The 23,800-nt window shown below is 46.6% G+C and overlaps 1 protein-coding gene across 1 annotated transcript in view; it reads right to left on the bottom strand.

Annotated features, from left to right (window-relative positions):
- LOC144752445 (procathepsin L-like) overlaps positions 1–15,051 on the bottom strand; it is a 65,288-nt gene extending 50,237 nt beyond the window's left edge. The window contains exon 1 of the mRNA XM_078640372.1: positions 15,035–15,051. Coding sequence (XP_078496498.1) covers positions 15,035–15,051 — 17 coding nt within the window. The remainder of the gene's footprint in view (positions 1–15,034) is intronic.
- Positions 15,052–23,800: the final 8,749 nt, after the last annotated feature.

Below are 23,800 nucleotides of genomic sequence, written 5' to 3'. Positions count from 1 at the left end.
GCTAACACGCAAATTTGCATGTTAGCACCCTTTTTCTCTACGCTTCCCCTTGCATCTCTAATGAGATGCAAAGGGGGCGTTCCAGAGAAAAATAATAGGAGAAATGTTGTTAAGCGACATTTCTCCTATTATCAAGGATTTCGCTAACCCTCTTAGTGATAAAAAAAAGCAGCGCTAACCGCGGTTAGCACTGCTTTTTTTTTACACCTGGTATTTTCCTGACTTTGTCATGATATCCTATGGAAGGTGGATATCATGGCTAAGTTTGTGAGCCCCTATCATCATTCTAACGCCAAACTTCGAGAGATTATCGTTGGTTTTCCAGCGATAATCTCTCATTTGGCAGTTAGCGCGAGGATTTTTATCACTTCTGAGATAAACCTTGTTAATAGCAAGTTATCTCTGCGATAATTTCCGGCGATGCTTAGCATTAAAAAATTCGTTGCTAAGCATTTTTAGCGATAAATATCGCTAATCATTGGTAATATGCCCCCTGGTTTGGACGGCCTGCTCACCAAATTGTTTTATAAATGGTATCTGGATCTCTTAGTCCCTAGGCTGCTGGCAACCTTCAAAGAGGCACGGGCAAACGGGATTCTCCTACCTTCTATATAAGAGGCAGTGAATGTTACGCTACTAAAACCTGACAAACCGGCTCATAAATGTGACTCCTATTGGACCCTCTGACTCATAAATTGTGACATGAAAATTTTGGCTGAACTGATTGCTAATCGCCTGAACTTATATGACCCGATCAACCTGAATTTGTTGTGGCCCACACCTCCCTCTTCGCTATCTTGGAAGACATCAACCCGGACCCAAATATTGCAGCTATATTTTTTAGATGTTTCTAAAGCATTTGACTCCCTAGAGAGGGATTACTTATTCACAGTATTGGGTATGATGAGTATACCATGGGGATTTAAGTTGCTGACAACTACTTTATAGTGTGCATTTAGCGCATATATGCATAAATAATGTCTATTCTGCACCACTGGCGATCCATAGGGGCATGAGGCAGGAATGCTCCCTTTTACCTCTTCTTTTTGCCCTAGACATTGAGTCGTTGGCTGCTGGGCTTCAACAACACTTTTCCCAGCACACCATAAGCTACATGAGCAACCTACTCTGTGTTCCTTATATGCAGATGACATGACCTTATATGTTACAGAACCACAGTCAATCCTTAGCGATAATATGTGAGAATGCATCTGCTTTTACTTACTCTCTGTATTCACCATCAGTTGGGAAAAATCGCAGATACTGCCTCTCACGACCAGCATGCCTTGCTTTGCACCTGATTTTCCACTGAAATGATGTGATGATGCCCTAAAATCGCAGGGGATATGGGTGCATAGGGATCGGAAAGAGGCGATTATGGAGAACTATGGAGTCACCATCGACCACATAATTGAGCGATTAACTCGCTTGATATCCCTCCCACTCTCTATGGCTGGCTGAGTCGGTCTTATGAAAATGGTGATACTGTCTTATATCTATTCATGAATATACCGCAGACACTCAATAAAGCCCTCTTCGATGCCCTTAACTCACAAACGATTAGACTGGCCTGGGCTGGTAAGCAACCCAGAGTCGGATGGGAGACCCTCATGCTACCCTTGAGCCTGGGCCAATTTGAGGATCCAGTTCTTTAGCTTTACTATTTGTGCACACAGGCACACTTTGCCCACTACTGTTTCAACCCCCTGCTTTATTTAGCGGTTTAACAGTATGTCTCCAATTCCTCCACCCTCTTTTCTGGAGAGACAGGTACCCATTGTACAAAGGGATGTCTCAACAGTAGACTGCACGTTTAGAGCATGAGATAAACTAAGCTAGAAGGATGGACCAGGTTATGTATACTCACCTCGACTGCTGCTGGAGTTTCACCTCCTATTGCCTCCAACTCATGGAACTGGTGCCCGAATGGGATTCTGCACTAGAGGGCTGATCTGCTGGGGAGATCTCTATAGGAATAGCTCCTTTGTCTTCAGAGAGGAATATAGGGCACTCTTTCTCTCTGTACCCTGCTTGACACATTTCTCTATCTTACGCTCCATAGCGGTTGCAAACTATCCCTTCCGCAGATGCCGGTGAAGCCCTCTACTCCAGCACCTTTAGAGAGCCTGCTGAGTGCAGCCTCTACTAAACATTTAATCAATTTACTGTATCCTGCCTCTCAGGGATGATGGGTAGCCCACATTGGATGGCGTGAACAGGCTGAGAGTTGGAGCTTGGACGAGAGATTGATGACAGAATATGGTCATTTGTTTGCCGAGAGACAGGGCTATTATCCTCTAGAACATGCCTCTGCATTATCCATTATAAAATATTGCAAATATTGCAAAGAGCATACAAAATGTCAGTCTCGCTACACAGGTTTTGCTTCAGGGGGATATGAATTGCATCAGATGTAAGTCTCCAGAGGTGGGGTTCCTTTACGTGGCCTGGTCTTCGGTGCTGAGTATTGGACTGAGGTGATAACCGTGCTATCGGACATGATAGACTCCAAGGTCCCGACAGATCCTATTGTTACAATGTTGGGATACATAGGGGAACTGGACACTCAGCTTGCAAAATTCACATCACTGTCCCTCCTATTGGCAAAGTGACAAGTAGTGTGCAGATGGGGTAGAGGACAGACTCCCAAATGTAGGAGTTGGTTACATGACATGATATACTGCAATGAACAGCTTGAGCTTTACTCTGCTGTGATTTCCACTATATCGCGACCCTGAGATATCTGGGATCCACTAAGAACATATTTGCTTACCCATGATGGAGAGACGGGTGATGGACTGCAGGACACTGCTGAGGTGCAATAAGGTTGCTGAAGATGGTGATCCATAATGGAAAAGAGCAGCAACCTTGGATTTGCGATAATCTGATGTACTGCACCAGCCCTATCGAGCCTATGTTATGTGAAAGGGCTGGGAGGGGCTACTGCGCAGGTAAACAAAGTGGCTTTCAAAGCAAAGGTGTACTTCCCCCTAACACTGAGGGTTGAGGCATGCATTAACCCTCCCTGCATATGTTCTATATTCCTACATGTGCTCCATGTGATATTGTTCTGTTTTTTTTCTCCTTTCTCACTAAGCCTCCATGAATGTTGTATCATTGTAGTACTGCTATGTACTTCTCTTCTAGTTTTGGTTCCATGCATGGTGTATAATTGTAATGCTGCATTGTACTTCTCATTAGGTTTAATAAAATTTTGTTAAAACAAAGAAAAAAAATAATGTAAACACATCTCAGCATACTGCAACGCACGAAGAGGAACCCAAGACATGAAAAAGACAAAATCTTACAACACCGCTATAAATGAGCCAACAGAGCAGGCATCAGAACACGCATTAATGACGTGGACTTTCCATATAAGGAACTCCACAAGATTATAGCAGAATTCTGCTATTCAGAGTGCAAAACACCAAAACACAACAATCACAAGCCTTCTGTGGCAGAGACATTGTAAGGCATGGGCAAAGTGGACAATTGCCTAGGGCCCTACCTTCTAAGGGGGCACATGAAAAGTGAACTTTTTCTCTGTTGCACTTCTGTCTGTTTCTATATCTTATAACACAAGATGATATGTCATCATGCGTAATATAATCAAACCTTGTTCCAAACAGGGGCTGAAAATATTTCTTGCCCGTGGCCTCCAAAACCCTTAAGATGGCACAATTCTGTCACAAAATCTCTATCGCATTAACCACATCAATGCTAAGGCAATTCATCCTTGGTGCTGCCCTTTTTTAAATCCCATTGCTCATGACGAGCTCAGCTCGTCATGAGCACACAAGCAGTGTACTGCATGATGAGCTGAGCTCGTCATGAGCATGGAAGGGGTTAAAAAGAACACAGCCTATACTTCATCAACATGTGACTCAACCACTGCAAAAGGGGACAGCACCAGTGTTCCTCCACTAACTACTTTCAATATGTAAAATGTAAAAATAGAGGTAGACCCTCAACTAGGTGGTTCAACAACAAACTTGAGGACTTGAAATCAAAATGTAAACAGGCAGAAAGAAAATGGAGAAAGCACTATGCAGACGAGGATAAGTTAGCCTGGAAAGTGGCTATATCCCTTTATAAAAAAGAAATTTTTGCCGCCAAACAGGAATATTTCGCAGGAGTCATTTTGAATTCGACGAATACGTCTAAATGTATTTTCAAAGTAGTTGAGGATCTTGCTAATCCTCAGTGTTTACATAACCAGATCCTGCCTTCCCAAGGTCTCTGTGATAACTTAGCAACCTTTTTCCAGGATAAAATTACTACTATTATCACTGGGCTAAAAAATGACATTTCTGGGGGGGGGGTAGAAGGCATGACCTCTAAGGCAGTAACCTTAATGGCTAGTGTGGGTGTAGCGCCCCACATAGATTCACCGATTGATGAAGGGGCAGATAAACTGAGTCCTCTTGATCATTTTGAGCCCCTCTCGGAAGAGGAATTTGGTAGGCTCGCCATGGGTGTTTCATCAGGCTCCCCACTGGACCCCCTTCCACATAAAATCTAGAAGGAATTTGCCTTAGAACTCTTCCCTAGGCTCCGAAATATCTGTAATCAATCACTTTCTAGTGGAGTAGTACCATCTGGTTGGAAACGGGCGATAGTTACACCACTCTTGAAGAAGGCCACTCTTGACCCTACCTGCCCGGGTAATTATCGGCCCATCTCTCTCCTCCCCTATCCAGTGAAGATTCTGGAACGCATGGTCAGCAAATCTTTGTCAGCCTTCTTAGAACGCTCTGGCTGCCTGGCAGATGTACAATTTGGCTTTCGTCCAGAACATGGAACTGAATCGGCCTTGGTGACCGTGATGGACGATCTGCGTCAGATGGCAGACAGGGGACAATCAGCAATACTTGTGCTGCTTGACCTGTCAGCCACGTTCGACACGGTCAGTCATGACATTCTGCTGACGCATCTAGAGGAAGCGGGAGTAGTGGGCACCGCCCTGGTTTGGTTTCAATCCTATCTATCTGGCAGGTGTCAGGCAGTGGCTCTTTCTCCATTCCAGCCAGCCTTCACAAACATCTGTCATGGGGTTCCACAAGGGTCGGCTATTAGCCCAATTTTATTCAACATTTATCTGAGCCCTCTGATTAATATTATTCGGAACCACAATGTTAAGGTGGTAAACTATGCTGACGACACTCAGATCATTCTATCTCTGGATGGAATCCAACCTAACGCTCCCGAGGAATTTCATGCATGTATGCATAATACTGCGCAGTGGTTACGTGAAAACTCCTTATAATTTAATTTGGGTAAGACCGAAATTTTACACTGTGCAGTTGGGAAGGTTCCCCGGCCTCTTCCTTGTAACTTCTGGCCTCTTGATACTTCCACTCCCCTGGAGCCATCTATGACGGTGCGTAACTTGGGTGTCCTGTTCAACACCAACTTGTCACTGGAGACTCAAGTGAACAAGACGGTGGGGTGCTGTTTCGGCCTTATGAGAGCTCTAAGGAAGATTCTTCCATTGCTTCCAGCTATTGCTAGAGCCTTGATTATTCAAGGCGTTATTCTGAGTAGACTTGACTACTGTAACGCCTTATTGCTGGAATCTCCCAAATATCTAATCCAGAGACTGCAGCGTGTTCAGAACACAGCAGCGAAACTAGCCCTGTCCAGACCAAGGGACTCCTCTGTCACATTGTGCCAAGCCGATCTACATTGGCTCCCTGTGCAGCAAAGAATACATTTTAAATCTCTTTGTATTGGGTTCAGGGCCCTGCATGGATTTGGTCCTAGGCCACTGCAGAGGAAACTGGTTCGGTATACACCTACCCGGAGTCTTCGCTCCTCTTCTGCTTACTTGGCAAGGGTACCCAGGTTTCACAGGGCCAGACTGGGAGGAAGATTCTTTAGTTTTGCTGCTGCGAAACTCTGGAATGAGCTTCCGCTCGAGTCAGACAATGTAGTACTTTGACCCTGTTCAGGAAAAAGATTAAAACTTGGTTGTTCCCTAGAAACTAATTCTGTTGGGCTTCAGTAATGCTCATCTTAGGTTGCTTTTCATCTTTAGTCATCCTTCTTGCTCCTGCTGGTCTGTGTTTCACGTATCTTTTTAGCGCCAGGGTACCCGTGGGGTGTTTGTTGCGCTTTATAAATGTTATATGGTATGTAACGTTTACAACGAAATTTTTACAATGCACTACCATTACAACGCATTGCGCTGGGGGCGCTCTAGGATAGGGAATAAGTTTAATTTTCTATCCAACACCTTCCCTAGTGTCCACGGGGACTGGAGTTGGATTAGAAAATTATACTTACCACTATCCAGCACCTCTAAGCGCTATGCGTTGTAATGGTATGCGTGGTAAAAACCGCGTTGTAAAGGTATGCGTGGTAAAAGTATGCGTTGTAACGTCATACATCCATGTTATATACAATACAATACAATACAATACAATACAATATCCTCTCCGCAAAAGAATTTCACAATATTATCATTTTAAGCAAACCATCAGGATCACCTTCAGACCTAGCATGTCCAGAAATCTACAAAGATATCCTTCCTAGACCCTTACAAGGGGAGGTCACTAGAAGCTTACCCAACAAGTCACTAGAACTAATTTATTTTCTGTCCAAGTTGAAAACGTTCTGTATTAGGAAGCTCTTCAAGAAGAAGAATATCAAGCCATCCAAACCAACAAACTACAGACCAATATCTAATGGGCCGTTCCTAGGTAAAATATTTGAAATAGGAGTTTTTACTAAACTTTCCAGGTTTACTGAGGAAAATGACAAAATGTCTGACCAGCAATCTGGATTCAGACCAGGTAAAAGCCCAGAGTTTCCCTCATCCATTTCAGATGACCTAATGCTCACAATGGACAACTACAGAGTGGCCGCCCTATTGCTTCGGCTGCATCATATCAGAGAACTCTGAAAGGGATTGGATTATTCTTCAAAACAGACAACTCTTGGCGTACCTACCACCATTTACGTCACCCTCAACATTGTGCTGTACCTTGGGGGTCCGACAATCTCCTCTCTTATTCAACACATACTTAACCCCCTTGACAGCCCTCATTTGATAGTTCAACCTCACATAAATAGTTAAACCTCAAATGTTACAACTATATGGATGATACATAAACAGTTCTTAAAATGTATGGCCCAGAAGACCTCCACAAGTCAAGACTTCACAACTGCTTCCTTGCCATAGATGCATGGATGATAAAAACCATCTAAAGCTCAACAACGGATAAATAGAGATCATGACCTGAGCACCACACCACAAATCTCAGCCTACTGCTATATGATCTGAGGAACTCTATGCCCCTCCAACTCCATCAGTAGAGGTAAGGAACCTAGAGTTAACAATGTATGCATATCTATCCTAGATACCACATGTCAGCAAGTCACAATGAGAATATATTATGCTATGAAACACTGCAATGCAGCTTACACATCTTTGGTACCAATATAAATCTATACTCACACTCATATTCTCTAGGCTCAACTATACCAACAGAATATTCTTCAGCATCCTCAGTATCATCATACTTAAAATACAGCTAATTCAAAATGCTACTCCAAGACTTCTTCTCTGCTGTCACCCCAGAGAATGTATGCTGCCAGTCCTGCAAGCACTCTTCTGACTCCCTGTAGCTATCTGAGCAATGTTTAAGGCACTTTGCACTGTCCACACAGCCTTCCAAGGAAAAGGACCACCACACCTACAAATTAAACTCAAGCAATAGAGACAAAATAGGATACTACACTCAAGGATTTTACCATGGATCATCACACCACCTTACTATAGGAAATCCATAGAACACACCTCTTTCTTGGTATAAGCCGCCATGCTCTGAAACTCATTATCAGTCAAGATCTGAAGCATCCAAGATCACTGCACCAAACCATAACTCTTAGACAGAACCTGAAATAATAACTGCTTCCTCAAGTACAAGCTACCGTTCACAGAAATGGAATAGCCCTACCAGAACACTCTCTTCACATTAGCAAATAGACTAACAACTTTCTATGTCCAGGTAAGGACTGACCTTTGTCTAATTTGGGTGTTATATAATAATATAAATTCATACATAACCTTACCAGTTCCCTTACTAACACTAATATGAGAGCACTCAACAGTCATGCAGTCAAATGTGGTTCTGAAAGAATGCATAATAACTCCCTGTCTGGCCCTCTCACTCTCACATAAGATAGAACTGCTGCAGTTTAGGTCTATCCCCCAGTACTGTGCCAGTCCAAGGCAACAAACCACCCATCGCCAACTGAACATGCATGGAATAACTGAAGACAACGTCCACATACTGCTGGAAACTGGAGCACTCTAATTCATTCCTTAACTGCAAGTCTCATCTAACCACCTACCATGACCGCTTCTTGACATCTCGCAAAAACAAATCATAAGATTGATGACTGTAATTAAGTCCATCCCAGCAGATCTTCCTACCATCTACCCAACCTGTGCCTGCTCTAGAACATAAATAAAATAAATCAGAATAGACAATTATGTGCTGTAACCAGCTTAATGGACCGTGGCCATAAGAAATACCATAAAGGGATCTATAGAGCTGTTCCAAGCTTCCAGCTTGCTGAAAACCATAAACTGTCAGCAGTGGCTTCTCTGCCATGCCAGCAGCTCCAAAAAATGAAAAATAAAATGATAATAGACTAGGTTTATTATCATTTTATTTTTCTCTCCCGGGCGAGTCTTGGGGGCGGGGCCATTAGGGTTGGGGGCAGTCAGAGTGGTGAACACTGTGATTCAGTACTCATGACGGTTTGGCCGGCCGTCTTGGGCCGGCCAAAGCGTCATGCGCACTGAAGCTCTCTCCAACCACAGCTACATCGCCGGGTTGGAGGCAGCAGTCGCAGGCTCCCAATCTCCCAGGAAGTGCAAATCGAGGGTGCCCAGGCCAGTCCACACGCTGCTCTAATGAATGGGAGCAGCGTTAGTATTGGCTCAAGGGGATTCTGGGAGTCTGTGCTGGCAAGGATGAGGAGAACAGCAGTGACGCGCCGGTGCAGCAGGACGGCCAGGTAAGTTCTTTTTTTTTTTGTATTTTGTTGTAGTAGTCTCCCCCCTCCCGCCCTGCCACTCAGCGCGGACGTCAGCCCCTTCTGTAAACGGTATGCCTATCTCTCAAGCTCCTTCATCCATCACTCTGCTAAGAGCTGTGTCCCATAACACGAGACCGCACCTCGGCGGTCATCATGCATGACATGGAAACACTTCCAACATAGGAACAAAAACAAAGACATACTCTTCAACCACAAACCCTACATGGTGCCGCATGCTACTCATGGAGGCAAGCGCTTAAGCGACTCACATGGGGGGGAGTAGGCACTATATAAATGTTACAATAGAACCCAATACAATACACCCACTTCAGGTCCTGCAGATTCTGTTCTTCTCACTCAAGGGTTACTGGAAATTGGATCAGGAACGGCTCCCAGACACCTTCAGGAATGCTGAGAGCTACTGAGGGCGACAATCATTTCACGCTCTTTCATCACCATCAAGTCACTTAATTCGAGCTTGGATTGAATCCTGGCCACAGTGTCAGCATTTTACAGGCTGCGCGGCACCAGTGACTCTGGAGCAGAGATTGCCTTTCCAGCAACAGGCTCGAGCAACACCCGCCTTTCTATTCAGATTCCTCCTGCTTTCCCCTTCTTCAAACTCCCAAATCAATTTTTACCGCCCAGGGTGACATATTATCGCCTGTTCTGACCCCGCTCAACAGCCTTACCAGGCAATTAAAAGGGGATTTATTTGTGAAAGTGAGTTCCTGGCTGTCTTATGCATAATAGGTGCTTACTCGTCAAGTCCCGGGGGCTAGACGTGGAAACGGTAATGAAAATACACTTAAAAGACTTCACCGCAGGGTCAAGTTAAGCCACTAAATATTAATATTCCTTTATTTCTGCTGAAAGTGATTCACGCCGTGCTGTCGACTTGTATCCAATATTGCAATCGATATTGTCTAGTTGTAAAGATTCTGGTTAAAGATAAGCTGACCGAGCTGCCGCCTTTGAAAGAGAGACGTGGCTCCGCCGTCAGGACGCACGTGGCATTGTTGGCCTAAAAGGCGCGAGGGTTTTCAGAGCTCTCGTTTTCACCCCATGTTATAATTGATGTTTTACTTTCTATTGGCCTCGGTTTTGAGTTGAGTGGATGCGGTCTCACTGGGTGGGATACTGCTCCCCTTGATTACAGCTGTCCCAGAGTTCAAACACCTGGATTTTCTGGGTGTGGGAACATCATATGCACACAAGGCTGGCCTTTAGCATGGGCGAGCTGGGCCCTGGCCCAGGGCGCCAATTTTCTGAGGGGCGCATAGACCTGTGTGCATTGAGGTTATGTCTACAAAAGCGCCCTTTTTATCTTGTTCCAGTCTTGTCCTTTCTGTATGATTTGCCAGTTTAAAGTGGGTTTAGTCCTCCATTATCAAATGACGGGCAATCGTGATAACACCCCATTAGCCCCCTTCCTTGCCTTCCCTTCACCCTCAGACCTCTGCTGACACACATCAACAAAACCATCATCTGCGTGAGGCAGCTAAGCTATTCGTGATTTAGGTGAGCTGGGAGAGATCATCTGTGTGTCTTTTGCTTTCTCATCCTAAGTGCGCCGGGTATGCCCAGATCTGGGTCCCAGGCTCACTGTGCCACTGGAGTCTAGCTAGCCTGGCTGATGAGGGATGATGACCCAAAACTGGTCCCAGGATGCTTGTATCCGGTCCAGGGAGGACCTGGCTTGGCAGTTTGGGCTGCACTGTTCCCATGAGGCACAGGGTCAAACTGATTTGCATATGGCTGGGTCTAAACTGTGGTGGCATGGTGAGCAAAAGAAGGATGAATCTTTCCCAGATCTCTTGACTGGGGTGAATGTTTGATTTGCTCTGCATTCTGTCCATCATCTGTGTGTCTTTTAAAACATAATTGGCAGCATGAAAGTTTGCTAAGATAACGAGCATCAAAGATAAGACTTTAAGGGTCAATCAGTGGCGTAGCTAGGGGTTTTGACACCCTGGGCGATCCCTTAGTCTGCAGCCCAGTGCAGGCAAGAGTGAGGGGGCAGGGGTGCTAGTGAAAGACCAGGATGAGGGAGGTGGGGAGGTGCTGGCAAAAGACCATGATGAGCGAGGGGTGCGGGCGACAGACGACAACGAGCGGGGGGCGTGTAGGCACGTAAACGGGGGGAGAATAAAGAAAAAAGCACTTACCTTGCGCTCGCCCGGGGCGGAACGCCAATCCTCCAGCCCCCTGCCCCAGCTATACCACTGGGGTCAATTGTTTACATATCCAAAGGAGGAATGACCCAAGAGCCTCACTGTATATCCTGACAAAAAAGCACAGATTGCAGACAAATACCTCAGAGAAATGAACATAAGAGGGAAAAGCTGCAAAGGCATTACAACGTTTTGATGCTCATCTCTGCATGTCTCCCAGTTCTGTTCTCTAATTTGTTTCCTACAGGTAATAATATCTTGACACGATTAGCTGTCTTCTGGCTTTTGCCTGCTGGACAGATGTGCATGAAAAGTCACCATGACTTTAGGATTGCAAGTTCTGTGCTTGGATGGAAAGACAGGAAACAACCAGACAGGAGAACCGGGCCATACTATAAGTGAACTTAGCATGTGCAAAGCATGGGCAGGAATCCAAGAGCTTAGGGGCAGCAGTGGAGTTGCAGAGGCGTTGCAGTGTAATGACTCATAAGCCCTTATTGACATTGACGCAGGATGGCATGACAAGAAAGGACAGACCAAAGTCATGATGGATTGGGGATGTGTCCTCTCAGCATCATGCCTGGCTCAGCTGCCACGACTGTATGAGAAACCTGCGAATGGCTAGAGGTCCAATGCCCAGGTTCACCCACACTTTTTGTGGTCAATCCTTCGACGCTAAGTGGCAAGTCTCAGCACAGGGTGGAGCTTACAGCAACGCAAATCGACTTTCACACACAAATTCAGCACCAAAATGACTTTGAATCGCAAAGCGCCACCCCCAATAATGTATGCAAAGTCGGAGGAATGGAGCAGACCCCTTCCTCCCCCACCCCCAATCATTCCATTTAAAGTTCACTACATTGGGTTGACCTGGCATCGTTTAAAATCCCAGCTTCAAATGAAATCAGGTGCATACAATGGGCATGCGGAGTTTCGAAATCACTGGTGTGTGACTCATTGTAAATATAGTGCTACACTGTATTCTATTGCACATTTTCATGCTGAACTGCATGAAGATCAGTAAATCTGAGCTCGAGGGTGACAACATGCGATAGATCACCAAACTGAACGCAAACCTAAGAAGCCCTACCACCATTACAGCTACACAAGACGCCGCTTCTTGATGGCCCTGTGAATTCTGCACTTGGAATGGAACCCCTCCCCCTTGCTCTTTGAAGAAAAACGTGAGCAGCTCACGCGGAATCTTGATTGGGATTTATACGATCTCAGCGGCCATCAATGTGCATCGTTTTGCTGTCCACTTATTCAGGAAGTGTTTGCAAACACAAGTCTGCATGTGTGGGTGAAACGGTGAAATGGGGGATAATGCCCGACATAGGAAGCCTTGGATGTGCAGCCAGAGATGTTCTCCAATCATATTTCCACACATGCTGAGGAAGTCCCAGCCACCTTGAAATGTACTGCTCCTGTAAATGGTTTACATGTGAGGAGTGATTAACTTAAGTGCTGAAGGAGGGAAGCTCTATAAGCGAACAGTGGTTCTGCCACTGTTAGAAATCAAAAATAATAATAAAGAACCTTCGTCCAATTCTATCTCTCCAAATGGATGAAAACAATCAACAAATGAAAAAGTGAATTACAACTTTTGCCCAAACCCAGAAATGCAAAACTCCTGTATTCTATTTCATAATCAATTTTTTATATATCAATATTTTAGAAAGGTAAGTGTAAAGTATTTAAATACATATACACACACACACAACACAGAACAATTCTTCTACAATGACATTTAGGATTTGTGACATTAACCCCTTGCATGCTTGTGATGGAAACATTCCGTCACGAGCCACGGTGGTGCTGTGCTGGTGACGGAATGGTTCCGTCACGGCCCGGCCGCCGCGCCTGCGCGGCAGTGGTTTCGCGCCTGTGCAGAGTGTTCTATTAGGCGGGCGGGGCCATGACGGAGCCATTCCGTCACAAGCACAGCGCCACCGCGGCTCGTGATGGAGTGGTTCCGTCACGAGCATGGAGGCGCCGCGCGGCGCCGCGCGGCCCCCCTCCCCCCTAACGCCGCGGCGGAATTACCGCCGCAGCCAAGGGGTTAAGTGAATAAAAACATTTATATATTTACATATCACAACACATTACACAAAATACATGAACATATACTACAAAGAAAAATTATATCTAGACACAGTGTGAAGTTTTGAAAACAAAAATATATCAACCCAGCGAGTGATTAATCAAATAGTTTCTTTGTTATTCTGGGCGATCATTAACACTTGCCAATAAAGCGTCTACGTTTTGGCCCCTGAAACAATGTGCAATATTTAAATCGTCTCGGTGAGGTCTTCCTCTGGACTAACTAGATGGTCTGTGTGTAGCCTTTGTAGGGCTTCCACCCTGTCATATATTGTGGCACGGCAATCCTACTTGTGCGCTGCTAGTGATCTGACCCAGATGTATGTCCTTTGGTCACTTCAACAGGGATTAATCTTGGAAAAGGATTCCTCTGGCATCTGGCGCACAGGGTTCCATGGGTAAATCTCTTTGAAAAAAGGAGGGTGACTTCAAGGGGCCTTCCGCCTCCACAACCAACCCTCGTACTGGTGACCAAGGCCTATTAATCGCCTTTGGAAACTGCTTGGGTTATTACACTCCTGCGCGGATGAACGAGCGACTCTCGTCTTCTGTGTCTGTTCTTTTAGGACTGGACTGAAAGAACAGAGAGGGAAGACGAGTGTCGCTCGTTCATCCGCGCAGGAGTGTAATAACTCGCGATGATTGCACAATGCCGGATGCTTGTCCGCACTCGTCGCACAGTACCGGATGCTTGTCCGCACTGTGCAATCATTGAAAACGGCATCTGGCACAGTACGAGCTGTCTATTACTGCCGCTCGAGTAGATTTTTACTCGAGCGGCAGCTTTCTCAACGCGGACTGGTAGTTTCTCATCGCAAGCGGTAGCGAGCATACGTGACCACTCACAATGAGAAACCTGACCTCCCCGCGTTAAGAATCTCGCCGGGAGGTTTATTTTCCACGCTCGTAATCGGCAACTTGATGTTGCTGATCGCGAATGAGTAAAAAGTCTCGCCGGGATGTCATTTTGCTTGCTCGCGGTCGCCAACTTGACGTTGAGGACCGCGAGCAAGCAAAAAATGACCGCTGCACTACGCTATGCTACACGTATTTGCACTGTGCTACATGCAGTTTGTGTAGTGCGAAGTAGCGCAAACTACGCAAGCGTAGCGTAGTGCTTTGCCCAGGGTTAGTTACAACGCATAATACTTTTAGGGTAACAGTGGGGTAAGTGTTGGATAGTGTAGGGGTAACAATGAATATTCCCCCTCCAGTGAGTGCAACAGTAGGGTAAGTGTTGGATAGTGTAGGGGTAAAAGTTACTATTCCTACTTCAGTGAGTGCAACAGTAGGGAAAGTGTTGGATAGTGTAGGGGTGAAAATTACTATTGCCATGTACCCCAAAACCCATACCCACCCTGCGTTGTAATGGTATGCATTGTAATGGCATGCGTTGTAGTGGCATGCGTTGTATCAGCTGCGTTGTAAAGGTAGTGTGTTGTAATTACTGCGTTGTAATGGTTTTTCCCATTTGCGATTATATGGGCAGAGTTGTTGAAAAAGTTAACAGTTGTGCTCTGAATCCATTGGAGTTTCCAGAGTAAGTAGTAAGAAATGGTACCAATATAAGAGTCCAGGCGGGAGAGAACAAGGCAAGTGATGCTCTGCACTTTTTGAGGTACTCCCATGAAAGAGCTGAATCTTCCCTTTAGGGTTTCAGGGGGTTGAAAGAAGAAGGAACTTTGGCTAGTGGGAGTGTGCTTTACCTTAATACCCGTTCCATGGTGAAGCACCAGCTCGACCTATTCCTCCTGCTCAGTACGGACAAACCCGATGTCTTGCTCCTTACAGAGACTTGGCTCACGCCGGACTCCCATCCGGACATCCTGGCGGCCCTCCCTCCGGACTATTACATCCTTAATGTCAACTGCCCACTGAGTCGCCCCGGAGGAGGAGTAGCGGCCATCATACACATGAACTTTAGATTCCTCACCTCCGCCTCGCTCACCCTATCCGGGGTAGATAATATAGTCATTAGCCTGGAAACTGCAGGGGGCGCCCTCGCTATCGTACTACTTTATCGCCCCCCCCCGCCGATGTCATCGTTCCCTTTGTCTATGAGTGAACAGGTAGCTGACCTGCTTACCCATCACTCCAGACTCGCCGTATTCGGCGACTTCAACTACTGGTTTGATGACGACCAAGCCCGGCCCCATGCTACTGAACTCTTCGAAATTCTGACAAGCCTCAATTTGACCCAACACATTTCTTCCCCTACCCACATCAAGGGTCACATCCTGGACCACATCTGGACACACAATCTTGTCCTGTCTCGTCCAATTATTTCCCCCTGCCTCTGGTCAGACCATCACTTGATCGAGGTTACTATCTCAATTAAAGGGAAACTCAAGGCTCCCACCCACCCTGGGGGATTGTGTCGCAAATGGAATTCCTATGACTCCCAGGGGTTCCTTGACTTTTTGATCAACACCCGCCCTATTACCCACCCAGAATCAGACATCGACTCTATGCAGGACGGGATAACTACCTGGCTGTTATCAGCCAGCGATAGATTCGCCCCTCTCACTAAATTTGCTCATACTAGACATGGCAACTCCCATCGCTGGTTCTCAGAGGAACTTAAAGCACAAAAATCCAAACTACGCCATTTAGAACGCAACTGGAGACGGGGCTACTCCAAGGAGGACCGCACTGAGTTTGTGAGGGCCCGCAATGAATATAAAAACGCTATCACCAAAGCAAAGGCCTCACATATTACGGAAAGAATTGACACAGCCAGTAATAAATCTAAAGAAATTTTCAAAATTCTGAACGATTTCTCATTCGATCATATAGTACTTCCAACTCAGGCCCCTACCCAAGAAACCTGTAATGCGCTCAACTCCTACTTTATTCAGAAAATTGTACATATCAAGAATGCTATCCCTCTCTCCACTACTGTTAGCCCCTCTGACTCCCCACCTCTCAACCCCTGCTCTTTCACCCAGTTCCCACCTATCACCTTCAGCACTCTTTCCGAGCTCACCACTCGTGTCAAATCGGGATCTCCCAGGGACTGCTGTCCCCCTCCAGTTCTTAGGGCAACTTTCTCTGCCCTGCCTGACATCATCCTCCCCCTTCTGAACACCTCCCTCAGCACTGGCACGGTCCCCAGGGCGTTCAAGGAAGCCATATTGGTTCCCCTTCTGAAAAAAGCAGGAGCTGACCCCGCCAACCCTGCCAACTACAGGCCCATCTCTCTTTTGCCTTACACCTCTAAACTCCTGGAGGCCTACGTGACCACCTGCCTCTCGGCATTCATCGAGAGCTCTGGGTTCCTGGAACCCAACCAAGCTGGCTTCAGACCAGCACATTCCACTGAAGCAGTCATCTTAAAAGTCTTCAACACCCTTCGGGAGAATGCCGACAGAGGGTCCCCACAGGCATTGGTCCTCCTGGATCTATCGGCCGCGTTCGACACGGTGGATCATGACATCCTTCTCCACCGTGTCGGACAGGCGGGCATCCAGGGACCTGCCTGGGAATGGATCAAGTCTTTCCTCTCGGGCAGAGTACAAACAGTCCACCTAGGCCCCTTCACTGCTACCCAGGTCCCTACTACCTGCGGAGTCCCCCAGGGATCCTCCCTCTCCCCATTATTGTTTAATTTATATCTTCGTCCACTGATCCATTCACTGAGCAACTGGAACTGTACTGTCCTCAACTATGCTGATGACATGCAGATTATTTTTCCTTTGATACCCCTGACGCTGCATCCGACTTTCAGGCAGTAATGCTTCACATCCAACAATGGATGATTTCCAACCAGCTTAAATTAAACCCTGAGAAGACGGAACTCATCTTGCCCGGCACAAGCCCTTCATATTGGGGCCCCCATTTTTGGCCAAACGAGCTAGGCACTCCCCCTAGTCCCTCGAACTCGGTAAAAAGCCTGGGCGTTACCATCGACACCGACCTTTCTCTTAAAACTCATGTTGGCACCATCATCTCGGCCAGCATGTTCCAGTTACGAAAAATTCGTAAAATCTCCCATCTACTCTCCTACGAATCCCTGGTGCAAATCGTCATTTCTCTTGTCCTCTCCCGCCTGGACTTTTCTAACTCTCTTTACTGGGGGCTACCTAAGTCCCTCCTCCATCGTCTTCAGTTGGTGCAGAACCAGGCAGCTAGACTTATTTGCAAAGCCCCCAAATGGCAATCCGCCAGACCCCTCTTGGCCAAGCTGCACTGGCTGCCCATCGAACAAAGAGCTGCTTTTAAAATAGGCTGCCTGGTATATAAGACCCGGCAGACCAAGGGTCCGGCCTTCCTGGAATCCCTCATCAACTCTCACTGCCCGGCTCGTAACCTCCGTTCTGGCCATCTCCACCTTCTCACCACCCCGATGGTTAAACTAAAGAAACTGGGCGGCCGCAGATTCAGCTACCTAGCACCCAAATTGTGGAACTCCCTCCCCCTTCAAATTAAAACCTCTGGCACCCTACTAAGCTTCCGAAAGAGCCTAAAAACATAGCTCTTCTCAAACCTTATATAAGCTATGGCCCTCACCCTCAATCCTAATCACAGCGCAAGGAAACCTCCGTTGTCAGTGCGCTTTATAAATACAGCATAAGATAAGATAAGATAAGATAAGTGTATGAAGTGGGAGTCCCTAAGTTAGTATGGGAGATTGCATTCTCCATTTTTGCATGAAAATCACCATCCTGCATAATAGTATGAGAACCAAGAAACGTTGGAGGGACGAAAGGGTGCAAGTGACACTAGGTCCAGCAGTCAGGTGGGATGTAATTACTGCCCCAAGCCAACAGGCACATATGAGGGCAAATAAAAACAACATCAATTATTGAGAATGGTCAGGAAGAATTGAAGGGATGAAAGGAGAGAAGGTATCGAGCTGAGTCTTTGAGCATAAGTAAAAGAAAGGATGCAGGTGGGGAACAACATAGGAAGGCCGAGAAGCACACGGCAAGACAAAGCAAAATGGAGGGAGCTCAGAAGCGCACAGTGTGACAAAGCAACATGGAGACAAGCGAGAGAAACATAGGGGATGGAAAACGACACAGGAGGGGCAGAGAAGCGCGAGGCAGAGCAACACAGAAATTGGGATGGTAGGGAGGAGCACAGAAGCACTCAGCGAGACAGAGTAACAGAGAGACATGGGGTGGAACAAAAAAATCACAGATTGATACAGAGCAGCGGGAGACAGGAGGAGCACAGAAGCACATGGTGAGACAGAGCAACATGGAGCTGGGAGGGCAGAGAAGCACACGGCGAGATAGAGTAACATAGAAACAAGGGCTGGGGGCATAGAAGCACATGAGGGAGACAGCTGGAAAACAAACACACTTTCATAGATTGCTTAGCTAAAAAAAGTAGCACCAAAATAAAAGAGCAGTGAAGGACACAGTAATGCATATATGCTCCAAGGAAGGGACAAACTCATGACAGCGAAGGAAAGTCCGTAGAAGCCATCAAATTGGATATAAGAAGATGAGAGTAATGATGAGGCCAATCAATGGTAAACAATGAGCTGACATTAAGCTTACTGTAAGCTAAAATAATGTCTCTCAACCAACATAAAACATGCATTTGCAATGCAAGAGGTCTCACATTTACGAGAGTTTGAGCTATTGGCATTGAAAATGACAATGCCTTTTATTTATGTGTTGTTTTCAAAACAGCTAAATATACGCCATTGTCATTTACAATGTCAATAGCTTAAACTCTCGCAAATATCAGACCTATTGCATTGCTAATGCCAGCACCTGTGCTATAAAAATATAAAAAGCTTTAGGAGAGAGCTATTTGAGAAAATAGTGCTTGAAGGCTGTCGTTAAAGTCTACCTAGTAACAACACAGGGGTTATCGCCATGGAAGGTTACAAAGTGAGACAAGGCGGTACTAAGGAGGGACTACTGAGCCTATTGAACAATGAAAAGCAACAGTTTACAGTGGACAACGACACCAGCCAATGAAAAAATATGGGTGGAGAATGATCAGAGTTTCAAGTCCCTACCTGAATACAGCATGCCTCGCAGAGCAGCGCATGCACTGTCCAGGCTCGACTTAAAAATGCTTTTTGATCTTAATCACTTTCCCATGTCCAGAACTAGGTTTAAAGCAGTAGTGACCCGTGGAGGGAGTTCCGTGGGGCGGTGAGGCGGGGTGGGGGAGGGGCAGGGTGGGGGTAGTAAACACCGGAATATGGATGAACTGAGGTAAGTAAATATTGAAATAAATAAAATGAATTTCATTGCACACGCTGCATCGCAGCCACACCGCCCCACGGAACTCCCTCCACGGGCAGCTACTGGTTTAAAGGTAGGCTGTCCATTCATAGCCCGTACTTAGTCTATTCAGTACAGCTAAAGAGCGGCGTTATGAGGAGTTTTTACGCACACCCACCTTACCCAATGCATAAAATCAAATGCAAGGCACAGATGTGTGTAGCCCTGTGTGCTGTCCCAAGGGTGGCTGGTGGTTATGCATCTCTGCCCTCCAACTCCATCCTCTCCAAGCGCAGGAGATATATTACTCACCCCCTGTCTTACCCAAGAGTGGATATGGTGGACACTGTCTGGAATTTATCCTCTGCCCTGCCTTGTCCTAGGGCGGGAACACATGTTAATCTTTAGGGATATTTATCCCTTGCCTACCTGCTTCCTGCTGCTCTAATGTGAGCAGGACCTCACTTTTTGGAATTTATCTCTCCAGGTGCCTGTGGGGAAATAAAAAAAAAAAATCTAAATCTGGGTGAAGCTGACTGTTAGACGAAATTGCAATTTAATTATTGAAAACTGTCAGTTTCCACAATAAGTTGTTCAAAATAAATGGACTAGGACATGAGTGGCTAAGGAGGGGTTATTCACGCCCCCACCGCTTAGACCAATTGCCTGGGGGCATTTGGTCAGGTGTGATGGCTGAAATGCATTGTTTTCTATTTACACCTTCGATATACTTGCAAACCTCCTTTTTGAGGAAATGCCTTTATCTCCATTAACCAGCACAACTTCTTAATTGCCTCCTATTAATCCTGCCAGGGTAGCCCTGGATAACCTGAGGGTAGGGCTTTCACACTACCTACCCACCCCCTTCATCTGAGGTTTTGCCACCCCATTTAAATACTTCGGGCCAGATGTACAACCGTTTTTTGCAGTTGTAAATGGGAAATTGGACCGTTTGCGAACACAAAAACAGTGGTGGTATGTACAATTGCTAGTTTGCGAGGCATCACTTCCTAATAGCGAGTCAAAATGGTATGTACCATTGTTTTGCAACCCCATTTGCGGTCGCAAAACACTCACGATTTACCACCATCTTCAAGTAGGTGGTAAGCCACTTGCAAACAGGAAGGGGTCCACAGGGGACCCCTTCTCCTTTGTGAAAGTATGTGAAAATATTTTTTAAGAGCAGGCCCACAGACCACTGCCTACTCTTAAAAAATGAAGCAGAAACGCTTCACTTTTCTTTTTTAAATGCATCCTGTTTTCCTTTAAGGAAAACGGGCTGCGATAAACTGCCTTATTTAGAAAACAGTCACATACATGGTGACCTGATGACCCCAGCAGGCCACAATCCCTGGGAATGCCAGCCATTCCCAATAGATCACATATTGCGACCTGCCTCATGAATATTAATAAGGCAGGTCATTTGCAACCACATTAGGAATTACAAACAGTGTCTCAGACACTGTTGTACATTCCATTTTGTGTCAAAATGTGAGTCACAAAACGTCACAATTTACGACTTGCAAAATGGAAGGGTCGTACATCTGGCCCCTCATTTATTATTGTGCTAGCAGTTAAACGCAAAATGACGGGTTGTGTCTGTACGGACTTACCTCTTAACATGGTTGCTAAATATACAATTACAGCAGAACAATTTTCTTTGGATCAGTGAGCTTTATCTGCTAGGGCTAACAACCTAAGTGTCAGGATGACCGAGATCATGTGGATTTCTTACGCCCAATTTTAGATAAACTAGAACGTTTGGAGATGGGCCTGAAATTGTCATCCAATCACTCCAATGTATTACTCTCTACCAAGGACCCAGTAAGTTTCCCCCCATTACTGCTGCAGCAGTTTCGCAGCATCACAGATGTAGCAGGGGTGTTCAACACAAATCGTAATGGAGTCCTTAACATGGTTACCAATTAGAATAACCAATCATTTAAGGCTGAACAAAGAAAGCACTTCTATTGCGACTAATGGGGAGCTGCCCATAAGAAGGGATAATCCAGATTTGATGCCGAGATTCAAAAAGATCAGGGCTTGATCCATCACCGTTTTTTAGCTCACTACACCATCCCAGTTCAGAACCTGGCTATATGCAAATTAGTCTGTCCCTGGCCCAGTGCATCATGGGAACAGGGCAGACCAAACTACCAAGCCAATTCTTTACTGGAAAGGAAACAAGCTTCCGGGGACCGGTTTCTGGCATTGCAGCCGTCTTCGGCCGGGCTTGCTTGAATCCTGATGGTGCAGTGAGCAAGGGACTCATGTCTGAGCATACCCTGCCACTCCTATAGTGGCCAAAACGATTCAGAAAAGGGGGGGTGGTGATGGACAGAGCATCTGAATTAAACAGAACATTCATACCCAGTCAAAAGATCAGGGCTTGATCCATCACCGTTTTTTAGCTCACTACACCATCCCAGTACAGAACCTGGCTATATGCAAATTAGTCTGTCCCTGGCCCAGTGCATCATGGGAACAGGGCAGACCAGTAAAGAATTGGCTTGGTAGTTTGGTCTGCCCTGTTCCCATGATGCACTGGGCCAGGGTCAGACTAATTTGCATGTAGCCAGGTTCTGAGCTGGGATGGTGCAGTGAGCTAAAAAACGGTGATGGATCAAGCCCTGATCTTTTGACTGGGTAGGAGTGTTCTGCTTAATTCAGATACTCTGTCCCTCACCACCCCCTGTTATGAATCCTTTTAGTTCCGCACGGCACTGCTGCGTGGCAGGAAGCATGAATGCTATAAATACACATTGCAAGATGGCATAACTATGATAGTGGGAAAATTTAAATTGAGTGTGCTACCTTTTTAGGTTTTGAAACCTGGCGAGGGGCGAAGCCCCTCCCAGATCGAAATCTATTGTTTTCAATAGTGAGGTTAGGACAGCCTCTGTTTCCAATTGGCTAGCTCCATAAATGGAGACTAGCCATTGGGAGACAGAGGCTGTCAATCGCGCTTTCTCTCGAAAACGCGATTCGGGGGCGTTTCTGGTGCTTTTTTTAAGCCCCGCCCCTTTGTCCCGGGCCGCGCTGCGATTGGCTGCCGGCCCGGGACACCCCCGTGACGTCATTCCTGGGCCGCGCTGTGATTGGCTGCCGGCCCGGCACACCCCCGTGACGTCAGCCAATCACAGCGCGGCCCGGGACCTGACTTGTTTTAGTTAGTTTGTTGTCCTGGGCTCAGTATCCCGTGTGTGCTGCGCGCTGCGGAGCTTCCTGGGAAGGGGACCCCTCATCTCCGGCAGTTCTAGTGATGCGCTCCGAGAAGCTGCTCCAAGTCCCCACACCTGCTGCCTCTGCAGAAGTCACTTCTCCCCGCGCAGCAGGTCCCCGGACAGGGCAGCAGGTGCCCCCCAGGGTCACGCGTGGGGTGCGTCTTGAGGCTGCAGCGCTCTACAGAAAGTGCCGGCTGCCCTCCTCGTCTCCTCGGGCGCCCTCCCTAGCGCCGGTGGCTCCGATGCTCCTGGCTGCCAGGTTCAGCCCAGTCAGCGGCTCCTCTTCAGGAAATGACGTGTCGGCTCAGGAGCCGGTTGCCAGGAGACGGAGGGACACAGTCCAGCTCTGCATAGGTGAAGCGAACAGTGCCTGGGGCTGCAGATGCGCTGGGGGTGTCCGGGGGCTTTATCTAGGGCCTGGCGACCGGAGTGCCCCGAGGGTCCGTGAACGGGGCAGCTACTTTCAGTCTAGGAGAAACAAGCCCTGGAGTTATGGAGTCACTCACCCAAGTGAGGCTTCAAATAGGTAAACATACAGTTCGGACAAAATTCAAATATTCTGCGGAATCCCTAAACTGAATGAAGTTCATACCAAATACCGATGTTTGCTTTCTCGCGCCTTTTTCGACTTCCCTTCATAAATCGATGCCAGGCCTCTGGGATCAGTTTATTTATTTTCGAGGTATCACATTTAGAAGAATTTCGAACACACTATAGCAGAGGCTGAAATAGTAACCCTCACAAAACACCTCAGTGCCCAATACTCAGTTGCGCAGCCAGTGTGACACGGGCACTTGTGCAAGAAAGGACGTGGGCCATCTGGATGTTGTCTGCATTATAAAAATAAAAAGCAATAATTAGGATTCAGGGCCTCTGGGCGCGGTGTCACTGCACCTGCTGTACCAATGGAAGCTATGCCCCTTCCACTGCCGCTGTTACACCTGTGTGATTCTCAGGGATGAACATTGTAGTGTTGCATCAGCAGAGTCTGGAAGGAGGCGTGCTGCCAGGTTATACTTAATACGGTGCTTGAAATTGAAAAATAAAAGTGCAGGTACTC

Source organism: Lissotriton helveticus, chromosome 5_1 (genome assembly GCF_964261635.1).
Source record: "Lissotriton helveticus chromosome 5_1, aLisHel1.1, whole genome shotgun sequence".
Classification (NCBI taxonomy): Eukaryota; Metazoa; Chordata; class Amphibia; order Caudata; family Salamandridae; genus Lissotriton; species Lissotriton helveticus.
This window is presented reverse-complemented; position numbering and strand designations above follow the sequence as displayed.